At 44.5% G+C, this 12,452-nt stretch overlaps 1 protein-coding gene across 1 annotated transcript; it reads right to left on the bottom strand.

Annotated features, from left to right (window-relative positions):
- Nucleotides 1–2,622: 2,622 nt before the first annotated feature.
- LOC145415091 (organic cation transporter protein-like) lies at nucleotides 2,623–7,786 on the bottom strand. Its single transcript, XM_080284504.1, has 6 exons — nucleotides 7,656–7,786; nucleotides 6,907–7,090; nucleotides 5,791–5,894; nucleotides 4,598–4,752; nucleotides 3,375–3,548; nucleotides 2,623–2,717 (listed from the first exon to the last, which is right to left on the bottom strand). Exons 1-6 carry the CDS (start codon nucleotides 7,784–7,786, stop codon nucleotides 2,623–2,625), a joined length of 843 nt encoding a protein of 280 aa, XP_080140630.1.
- Nucleotides 7,787–12,452: the final 4,666 nt, after the last annotated feature.

Here is a 12,452-nt window from a genome sequence, read left to right as displayed (position 1 = left end):
AACGCAAGGTTTGGTGGCTGGTTCATTGCAGTCCATTGAGTTCGTGTCCAACGATAATAATAATAATAATAATAATAATAATAATAATAACAGTAATAGTAATAATAATAATAATAATAATAATAATAATAATAATAATAATAATTAAAATGCAGCAGGACATCAAAACAAACCGCAACGAGCCACCAGAGGAAGCCACCGGAGGAGTGTAAGCGGCGCTAATGAGCTACGGGTGGAAACGGCTTAAGTCCACCCGGGCCGCGCGCCCCTATGACACGGTACTCGCCCGCCGCCACCATAGCAGGAATACAAGACAACCTGCCGGGCGAGCTGCCCACAGATCAGACCAGGGTGGAACTGTTTCTCCAGTTCCTAACAGCACCCCTGAGACGGCTGATAGCCGCTCACCCTCCTACAGGAGACAGCCGGAAGCCGCTCCCACCTTCATCAGTCGCTTGGATGGTGCCCCTCGGAGAGAAGGCTTGCAGCTGCTCACCCTCCTACAGGAAACGGCCTGAAGCCACTCTGGAGGAAAAGAGGAGACGGACTGAAGCCGCTCGGAAGGTACCCATCGGAGAGACAGCCTGCAGCCGCTCACACTCCTACAGGAGACGGCCTGAAGCCGCTCCGGAGGTCAATCAGGAGACGGCCAGAAGCTGCTCTCGCCTTCGTCAGGAGACGGCCGAAAGCCGCTCTGAAGGTGCCCCCAGAGAGTCGGCCTGTAGCCGCTCTATCCTCCTGCAGGAGGTGGCTGGTAGCTGCTCCGAAGGTGTCCTGGGACAGCAACGGCCAGTAGCCGGGCCCTACCGCCAGAGACGGCCTGAAGCCACTCCTTCATTAGGTGCTGAGTCCGGTCCACCTACCCACGACTTGGAGGGAGCCCCCGGCCTGGAGGAGTATTGAAGAGGCCCTGTGACCACCACCAGGCTCTTCTCCCTACAGCCGGTGGAGACGCCCCTGTCGGACCCCGATGCCAGCCGACGCAACAGCTCACTCCTGACAGCGTCCCCGACCTGCGGGGACCGCAGCCTCCCAAGCGGGACCTCCTTGCACCCAGACGCCAGATCCTCATCCTCCATCAGGTGCCTGACTCAGAAGTTCAGGCGACTCTTCAGCCCCAGCCCAGAGGGCTGGACTCCCACCCTGAGCCCAGAAGCCTCCGGCCCCTATGCCCCCAGCAGCCCCGGACGAGAGAGGACACCCCTACACGCTATTCCCCGCCTCCGGGACCTAGCCGCCCCTGGCGGATCCCAGCCCCTTCAGTAGGGAGGCTGAGACTCTACCACCTCCCCTGCGCCTGACTGTGACATGTCCGACCTGACAGTGAGTGAAAGTGAACACACGCAGCATACAGACAGTGTAGGAGTGACAGAAGGGCCGGTATTTAAAGCATAAAAGAAAGTGGTGGAAAAGATAGTGTAATAGTAGGACAGTGAAGGACAGGCCTACCACAGTGTACAGTGCTGCCGTAAGACTGTGAAGATCATACATAGGTCCCTGAGTTGAAGTTCCAGTACCGCCAGCTCCATCCGGGTACATAGTAAGGTAATGTGAAAGTGATCTACGGGCCAAGGTAAAGTGAACACTCTATGCAACAGTGACGGCACGTCTCGATAAGGTCACGCTTAGGCCCAGTGTAAAATATTAACGCTACCCTGGGATATCGAGACAACCACCACCACCGGCCACGGAAATCTAAACTCCCCCACCAACATAAGTGTCTAGCTCAACTGTTGTTCCCCCTAACCAATCTGGTCCTGTACAGTATCCTGCGTGATACTATTATTCCATATCTGCAGCCCAAGGATTATAATTGTCCAGCTTGTTCGTATTTGTGACATCTGCTCGTTCCTGTGTAAGAGTTAGTAATACACATGTAAGGTGTTGCCTTGAGTTTTTGTCCAGCCTCTCTCTGATTTGTCTAAGCTCCGGTCTAGAAAGAAAACCCAGCTACTCACTAGGTGCTCTAGGGACGGAAGGCCGACCCTAAAACACCTAGCATTACAATAATAATAATAACACGTCCTCGGGGAGAAGGGGATTACTTTGCTCCCTCTATTTATCGATAATTGCCTTCTTCAATATCAGAATAATTATGCAAAATTATTCACAGGTGCATGGGCACACGGTACTACAAATATATATATATATATATATATATATATATATATATATATATATATATATATATATATATATATATATATAATGTCTTTTTATTCTGAAACAGTGGACGAAATGTTTGAAAATAATAATAAGAAAATTTTCACGTGTTAATATACTTTTTTTTTTTTGGTATATAGCACTAGGAAAATCTTTATGAATATATCAACTATTTTTACTAATACAGCATGAGGAAGGGGAAAAAAAAAATAAAGCATTCATGGCCTGGTGGGTACGTTGGTGGGCGGATGGGTGGGTTGGGTAGACAGGGTGAGCAGGGTGGGTTGGCAGGGTGGATGGGGTGATGCGAGGTGGGTGGGTGAGCAGGGTGCAGTGGGTGGGTGGGCAGGGCGAGCGGGGTGGGGTGGGTGGCTGGGTAGGGTGAGATGGCCAGGGTGAGTGGAGTGGATAGGGTTGGTTGGTTGGGTGGATGACTGGGGTGGTGGTTGGCGGGGTGAGTCATTGAGGTGGGTAGGTGTGGTGGGGTGGATAGGTCATGCGAGAACAGGTCCATGAGGACCTGTTCTCCCATGACCTATCAGCCTCATGCTGACCTGAAAATGATAACTTACACAGCACAATGGCATTCATCATCACCGTGGTTAGTTTACAAGCTGACGTGAACTGTGCATCAACACGCAGGCTTATGACAAACTGGCAAGGACTGACATACACCACAGACGACATATGATCTTACGGCCTTAATATTACGACCATAGCCGTCCATGCAAGCCCCAATTTTTAACATTCATGCAGGACACTTCGGCAGTGCAACTGACAGTGTGATCATCATGCATTTTACTTTGCAGAGTGTAGTCAGCAATGATACACAAAGGTTATACATGTTCTACCCCCGTCGCATGCTTCAAAACCATCATCAAAACCTGGGGTCACGTCCACACCTCGCTCTCAGTTTTAATAATAATCCTTACACTCACTTTTCTGATCTGATCATCTGATTATTGAACGGATACTCTGACCAAGACACCGAGTTGCTTTAAACCCTTTAGCTCAAGAGGCCCAATCTAGGCTGAAGAAAGGGTCTGACGATAAGTGCATTAAAACGAACCTTAGTGGCTGGATTAAAATTGAAAATTATATTAATATAAGTAGGGTAGCAGCATCATACCGTACCAGGAGTGAGAGAGTACAGGGAGGGTAGCAGCATACAGATCCAGTCATAAGATAGCACAGGGAGGGTGGCAGCAGACCATACCAGTAAAATGACAGCATGGGCAGGGCGGGCAGGGTGAGGACAGTCTGGAGCCATCGCCAGTCCCTCACCAGGTAGGCCAGTCCCGCCATCACCATGTAGCCCACAGCCCACGGCACAGCGAACACGTTGCCAAACACTGACCGCTGCTTCACCGAGCACACCTCCAGGCCTGACACCGATACCAGACCATGTACTGTAGGCTACATCAGAAAATACTTATCCATCTCATCGCAAATAAAAGTGTTCCTCTTTTTCATAATATAAATTTGATATCTGAGCCTTCATCCGCAAAATTCAACAGCTAAAGCATGGTGGAATACGTCTACAAAGGTAACTGAACTAAGAAATACAATGCAAAACGCAATTCTGTAGTCTTACATGTATTTTTCTATGTAAGCTTTCCTTGTGAATGTGTTGGTAGTATGTCTTTAAATCTGCGAAGGCTCAATACATTCTTCATTTAAGTACCAGCACAACTGACCAACAACTGGTCGAGTTTGGTTCTTTAATAGCGACTGACCAAAAGCTATTTCTTTCTTATATTCAGTATTTTAGATTAGTTTTCCGTCTGGAGACACCAAAAATACAGTGATTATAATAAACTCCTCCTCTCAAGCTCTCTAAGAACATACCTTCTAATAACGACAGTTCTCCATTGAGTAATCTTGGTTAATTAAAAAACAAACAACACAGAGTAGATCACACCTGCTCTATCCAGTCTTAGTTCCAGTTTTAGCCTCTTCGCTATGATTACGTTTTCTTTTTTAATTATTATTCCTAATGTCTCCAGTCGCTTATTTTCAGCACGAGAGAGAGAGAGAGAGAGAGAGAGAGAGAGAGAGAGAGAATTTTGTGAAGGTGTCGGAAACGGCCTCCATCACTCCCTCCACAACCACATAACCCTTCTTAAGCTCAATAAAATCGTCTGGAAATAGGAAGTACAGAATGAAAAATATGAAAAGAGATTCAAGGAGTGTATGAGAATGGGCAAAATGTCACTTTAAAAAAACTGTAATTCTATGTTTATTTCACCAAGAAAAAAGAAAAAAGCATAAAAGCATATGCGTAGGGGAAGTGACGAATTCTCACCGTCATCGTCTGCTTACTCAGTCAAATTAACAGATGTTTGTGTTTAGCCTTCTCTCTCTCTCTCTCTCTCTCTCTCTCTCTCTCTCTCTCTCTCAAAACAAACCATAAACCAGTGATGGTCCAACTCACTGAGAGCATAGCAGCTGACGTAGAAGAAGTTGTCGAAGAGTGAGATGAGGACCCGCAGGAGGAGGTAAATGTGGAGTGAAGTGGCAGTGGCGGCCAGGAGACCAAAGGTAATGAAGAGTGCAGATGCCACCACAGCGTTACGGCGCCGCCCGAACCTGAGGCAGTGGGACTGGGTGTATTTTAAGGCGGTCGCACTCTAAGGCCCCTTTCACATGAGCTTTATTTGTCGTGTGTGTGTGTGTGTGTGTGTGTGTTTTAGTGACGGTGATGCCTAAAGTCTAATATTTTGCGTGAGACCGGGTGATGGCATGCTACCACGATACAAAAGTACTGATATCAGAAACTAAAACGAGGCCTTCATCATGGGATTCTTCCACGAAAGATTACAAAAATAAGAGAAGTGGATGGACCCACCATTTATGATGCTTTTTTTCTTGACTTCAGTCACTAGATAAACAAACACAGCTCTCTGCCTCATGTTCTTCATACTGAAGTAATGCTGGCACACTACCCACGTACAACACTGACGCGCAACAAAAAACGCTCCTGTGAAGGGGTGACAAAATAAAATCTGAATGGGCGACAAAAACCGCTCGCGTGAAGGGGTGACACACACACACACACACACACACACGAATGTGCGACAAATGTGCGCGACAAAAAATGCTCGTGTGAGAGGGACCTAAGGGTACGCCACACCGGACGCGAAGAGCGGAGAGGTAGCGGCGAGCGATGAGCTGCGAGGTGAGCTTCAACGCGATGCCTATCCAAATAGAAAGCAGCAACCTCGCGCGCTACGGATAGTTAGAGGCTGTTCATCGGTGCAAACATGCCTGGGGATGTCGCCTGGCAGTGAGCGACATTCTGGAACATGCTGCATCGCGTAACGACGAGCGTGGAGGGTTAGCGGAGCGACAAACCTTCCCCCTCATTCAGTGTGGCCACCTACATAGGATTTAGTGAGTTTTTTCGTTTCGCCTCATCCCTCCCCACTCAAGTCTCCCCGCTCGTCGCATCCAGTGTGGCTGTAGCCTAAGGCTGTCGTATTGAAATGTTTGTATTTTCGTAGGGTTAGGTGTAGCTTGCCCATACTGTGTAGGTGTATCGTTAAAAATGTAACAGAAATTTCGAAATAGCACTGACAGGTTAGAAGAGAGAGGATATGAGTGGGATGGTGTAACTGAGATACTGACGTGTCGATGATGATGCCCTGGACGAAGGAACTGACCCATCGCACGGTGAAGGCGGCTGAGAAGGTGGTGGAGTAGAGGGCCCGCCGCTCACACACCAGGTCCCACTGCAACACACAGACCACCACAACACCAGTGACACAAGGATATACTTTTCTTATTATGCACAAAGAAAGAAACCAAGAAGAATCAAAGACTGAAGGTCAATCAAATTCATCCTTCCCAAAGAAAACAAACAATCCATTTCGAGATGACAGTATACATTGCATAAAGAAAAAAAAAATAGTGGTCATTGGCAGTGTCAGATACAGAATGAGCAAGACAGACCCAGAGTTCACCAACTGCATGCATGAAAAAATGATAAAACCAGTTAACTCCTGCATTAGAGAGTTGAACTGCAAAGGGATGAGAATGTGTAGGCTTCATTTCATGCTGCACAGAATGAAGCTGGAATACAAGCAGAAAGTCCAAAATAAGTGGCAATAATTGCGATAGGAGAGAAATGGAGATGCAAAGGTTTCACCAAAATTCAGAGAAGGGGATGACGAAGAATCTGAGAGGAATGTAAGAAGACTGCTAGCGGAGTGTCCCTGGCCATAAATGAAAGTACGCTTCAAAATCTTCTTGATGACAAATTAAAAGATTTTAGAAAGAGAAAGAGATCCACAAGACATTAAAGGAATTAGGCTATAATTAAAAGGCTGCGATCCTTTTTAAAATAAACTTTCCTGATCGCCCATAAGGCCCAACGACGTATCACAAAAACACCACTGTTGATACCATAAACCCAGCTCTGAATGAGACAAATATGGCATGTACTCAATATGGACGGTGGGTATTAGTGCTAAAGTGATGACAGGTGAAGGTGTGTGGCATCAAGGATGACTACTGGGCCTCACAGAACACAGCGTCATGTCAATACCCAGAGTAGGACCCACAATAATAGAAACATGTAAGTGGTTTGGTGAGTGGATATTAGTGCCGAAGTGATGGCATCAGAAGGTACAGTATGTGGCATGAAGGATGACTAAATGACCTCAAACAATAGAGCATCAAGCGTATACCCAGAGTCGGACCCAAAATAAAAGATATATGAAAACAATTTGGTGAGTGGCGTACCTCAGTAACGGTGGTGGCGTGCGAGGCGTTGAAGTAGCGGGCGTGACAAGGTCGTGTGGACGTAGGCTGGTCACTCAACATCAGTTGATCTGGACTCTGGATGCTGGTGTTGTAACCCAGCTCGGCCGCCAGCGTGTAGTTGAAGTTGTATACCTCACAGGACGCCCGCACACCTGTCTCATTGCTGGCAAGGGAGAGGAGGGCGTGAGGAGTGACGAAATAGAGGGCACGGGGGTGAGGGGTGAGGATGTAAGGGGCATGGGGGTGAGAAGTGAGGGATAAGGAAGTTCAGGGCACGAGAGTGAGGGATGAGGAAGCAGGGAGTACGTGGGTTGAAGGGTGAGGAATTATGCAGCACTAGGGTGAGGGGTAAGGAAGTAGGGGGAACGGGGGTGAGGGGAGAGGAAGTAGGAGGCACGGGAGAGAGGGGTGAGGAGCTAGCGGGGTAGGACGTGAGAAAGTAAGGGAGCAGATGAAGATGTGAGAAGGCAAAGGGGCAAAGTTGAGGCGTAAGGAAGGTGACACTGCAATTAGTTTCGACTGAAAAAGTGAGTGATTCTTGAGAGCATTTTGCGTGCGAGAGACTGGGAATGAACCAACGAGCCTCCGAACTGGAAGAGAACTTTGAAATGCAAATAGCCTCTTCCAGGATTACAATGTGAACACCAAGATTTATTACATTTACTTATGCACTTATTTTACTCCTTACAACCAAGACGTTTTATCACGAGACTAAGATGGCCACTGACTTGTATGGGACGGCGAGGCTGATGATCTGCTCCTGAGTCCAGTTGGCTTGGATGAGTTCTGGCACCAGGCACCAGTAGGCCGGCGTGGCCCCTAGGAATTGGTAGGACAGGCTTTGTAGGGGCGGGGCCATGGTAGCTGAAGGGAAAGAGGAATATTGGGGAGTTTTATCTATATCTATTCATATTTTCCTTCAATTTCTCCATTTCTTTAAAAATTCCCAGCATATTCAATTTATCCCTTTCTTCATGCTCTCTTTCCATATCTGTTTTATTATTATTATTTTTTTTAATTCCAGCATACAATTCCCACCTTGTTCCTATTTCCTCACCTTGAAATCGCGGGGTCAAGGTAATAAGTTGGCGTCATAAGCAGGTGTCGGAAATAATGACCAAAAGTTGCATTTCACTGTTAATTCATACTGTCTTATAAATACACGTTAACACTGAGTCACAGATGCAATACAGATAGTGAGAATGGAGAAACACACACACACACACACACACACACACACACACACACACACACACACACACACACACACACACACACACACACACACACACACACACACACAGGCTTAAACAGCTTAATCCTTTCAGTGTGTTTAGTTACTCTATTAACCTACCAGTAAATCTTTCTTAATACGAGGAAGGAGGAACCAAAGGCCAGACCCCAGCAAGATTGTCCCGTCCAAGAAAAAAAAATAACAAGCACAATATAACAGAGCCAAATTCAACACATTAGACTCCAGTAATATAAGGGTGTGTGAAACGGGCCTCAGGTACGGGACCCACCTAGCGCAGAAAGGCCGAGCACCATGTAATTCCAGCGACCGTTCGTTCCCACTAGCTCCATCAACAGCTCAAAGGAGTGGTCGACGTCGGGGTCGTTGTTCTGGTCGTTGTGGGTGTCGTCGAGAGGAGTGCAGGGAGAAGCGTCGTTCTTTTCGCCTCCCCCCACCTCATCCACCAGTTCTAAGGGCTTGTATGATGATGATGATGATAATAATAATAATAATAATAATAATAATAATAAAGTAGTAGCAGAACAACAACAACAACAACAATAATAATAATAATAATAATAATAATAATGGTCATCACAATGCAAAACAGACAGCTAAATATGCAAAATAAATAAAACATATACAGCAGATGTGAAGCGCTTAATTTGGGTAATAAATATATAAAAACAGCTGCAAACTTCCACACCTTAATATCTACAGTATTACTAAAATTATTAACATTTTTAAAAGTTCAGAATATGTGGCTGGTAACCCTGTATAAATAATGTTATGGTGATCATTTTATTAAGTGTAATGAGGATATAACTGGACTTAGAATTTGGTTTTATGATTATAACTCATTACACATTCTATCCTTACATACTGGTGATCTATCTATCTAATTGTCTGTCTGTCTGTCTATCTATCTATATATCTGCTGTGTAACTATCTATTTGTCTGTCTATGATCTATCTCAAAGGCTGGCAACCCCTCTATTAGTTCACAGTCCCTGAGTCGCGACCATAAACTGGGTCGCCAAAACATATCGAGTGGGTCGGTAAGGATCTGTAGTGACTGTCCCAACTTCCTTTGTAGTCCATCAGTGACAGATAGATAGATAGATAGATAGATGATAGACAGATAGACAGGAAGATAGATAGATATAGATAGATAGACAGATAGATAGATAGGTAAAGGAACTACTTATGTCAGTGGCTTCCATGTCAATCACGACCTGGATGTGAAGCAATGTCGTAAGGAAACCACTGGGCTATTCCTAAAACACGGTAGTGTGTGTGTGTGTGTGTGTGTGTGTGTGTGTGAGAGAGAGAGAGAGAGAGAGAGAGAGAGAGAGAGAGAGAGAGAGAGAGAGAGAGACAGAGAGAGAGAGAGAGACAGAGAGAGAGAGAGACAGAGAGACAGACAGACAGACAGACAGATTTATACACACATAAACTGGCAACATACACCAAAAAATTATCTGTACATATTTGAAAAGTTATATGAAGGTATATTAATAAACAATCACGAAATTATGATTTAGTATCAGATAATTACATTTTTTCGGGCAGTCGTAGTAAAGGAGGTTTAAGGTAAGCATATTATATTACTGATAAATTATTTTGCCATCACCTGTAATCAGCCAGGATATCTTTACCAGGGAAATTTATCGGTGCTACGGTCGTCGAAAGAAGGTTAAGAAGTACTGCTCTAAACGCATTAATATTAATTTTATGGCCTGCGTGACAGCAATGAGTTTTATAGCTCATGCATAACTCTGCTTTATTTCGGTACTTATAAATAACAACTGCAGTCCAACACCGCAAACCTCTTCCATGGTGGAGAGTGTGGTAGATCTTACGGAGTTGTTATCTTGCAATTTTGTGGAAGCATTGTAAATATTATTTCAGTAAGAAACAAAAATGTTGAAATTGCCACTATCCCTCAATGGTAGTGAATCCTTTAAAAAATTCCTAGACCCAGATGATGATCCGGATCACCACCAAAATCTAGTGGATTGTTCCTTGGGCCAAACCCTACCCCTCCAAAAAATTTCAGCAAAATCTGTTCTTAACTTTTTTAAAAATCCTGGTAACAGACAAACTGATTAGCAAACCAACGCAGGCAAAAACTTCCTTGGAGGAGGTAATAAATCAAAATGCCTGGCGTGCAATAAGGGAGGGAAACAGAAAGTGAGTAGTGGTGTTGGCTGATCAGCAAAGATTTCCTAGAATTTGTTTTTGGATTAGTTAATATTTTTGACTGGGAGAGGGATATATGTATATACGGTATATATATATATATATATTTTTAAATCCCTCATTCCTTATGTACATGTGTGAACCAACAGGGCAGGGGAAAGGAAGAGCTGGTGGGATTTATTAATGTTCTCTCTCTCTCTCTCTCTCTCTCTCTCTCTCAAGTGAAAAAAAAAAAAAATGGAAAATACAGTAAATATTTATATCTATGCTGCTTCCCAAGATGAGGCTGAGAGGGCTTCAACCATCGCATTCACCGATCAGACTAGAGAACAAAATATGTTTCCCTCCTCGTTCTTACTCATCCAACAGTATATTTGGAGGGAGATGGGCGTAACTTTATAGAAATACCCAAAACAACAAGACAACGCACTCGCAAACAAAAGAAAAACACGATAAAGATTTTGCAATTACTCATCAACAGAATAAACAGAAGGATAACAAAACTATGCCTGTTCCTACACACACACACACACACACACACACACACACACACACACACACACACACACACACACACACACACACACACACACACACACACACACACACACACACACACACACACACACACACACACACACACACACATTTTACAGCACGAATGAACTTAAAAACGGGCCCAAGATTCCACTCTCTTTACGTACAATTAGACAGGAGAGAACAGAGAACAATGAACATATTATTGACATCATTAATCTCACACAAAGTAACATTCCCTTTAAACACACCACAACATAAGGAAAGCAACACAATGACAGCACCAGAGAAGTACCATCAGTACAAATCAAAACACACAAGGAGACACGTGTAGACACTTACATACTGCTTCCTACGCATCATGACCCCCCCCCCGTCCCTCACTTCACTCAAAAGCATCCTTAAGGCAGGCAGTAACAGTCTCTAATCTAAATGCAAAAGACCTCTGATGGCAAGACACACAGACTCAAGACAAACGAGGGACCCCATATCAAAGAAGAACTTGATCACGTAAATATTCTAAAAACTAATCATAGTCCAGCACAGCCTCCAGACAGACGAATGACGGCCTCCTGCCATACATCAATAATTTACGCGCCGCCAGGGAGGTGGGCTGTTATTAGCTATTCAGTTCATGTGGGGAGGCTTACATCACCTCTCATCAAACCACTTATCAAACTCCGTATCAAAAACAGTTAAGGCAAATCGAAGCAGAGACAGAAAAACCGTCACTAACTAAATGAAGGCTAAATGGGTGCTTTTCAAACAATGCATAAAGCAAGCACAATAAGGCAAGCGCTGATAATTGCTTGATCAGATCCTCTCTACCTTTTATTATATTCTTTATTTTTCTGTGGAATTTGTGGCCTAACAACCCCTCCCCCCACTGATGGATTTCTACTTCAACTTAATTCTTGACTCTTGGATGCAGAGATGATCTGGGACAAAGGTGTTCTGAAGACTAAGGTATACGAAAACCTACAAATATAATGTCCACTGTGCATCATTTTTCGAAACAATTAATGTAAAAAATCTGTCTTCATATATGTGTACCTGAGAGCATACAGAATTTCAGAACAAATTTTGTACGTGAAGAACTACGCAGAGAAGAGACTTAAATATCCACTCAGCATACTAACCCTGTGTCATTATACAGCAAGGAAACGTTTCTATCGAGACAAAACTGATAGGCCAGCATGCCAAACCAGCCAAAGAACCATTATCCTCGCTTTCCATTAAAAATTTTCTTGGTATTGCTCGCATACTGAAAAGACAATGCACATGACGCTTTAAAGTATACGAACACCATCACGAAAACCCTCCTCAAGAACAGCCTATCAAGCAATTCAAGTGTTGTATATAAAATTCCATGTAAACACTGCAGTCTGGAAAAGACGTGGACACCAGGACAGCACAGCAGAAGTAGAGTGTAAGGAAGACCCAAGAGAGGAGTGACATTCCAACACAGAGCATCCAGTGATCACCACACTGATTGGGCAGGTTCTACGATACTAGCAAGGTCAAGAGGCTTCGATGAAAAAAATGTAATTGAG

This window comes from Coenobita brevimanus, chromosome 101 (assembly GCF_032717465.1).
Source record: "Coenobita brevimanus isolate Jiangsu-jjx chromosome 101, ASM3271746v2, whole genome shotgun sequence".
Taxonomy (NCBI): domain Eukaryota; kingdom Metazoa; phylum Arthropoda; class Malacostraca; order Decapoda; family Coenobitidae; genus Coenobita; species Coenobita brevimanus.
Note: the sequence above shows the minus strand (reverse complement) of the source record. Positions and strands in the feature narration are given on the sequence as shown.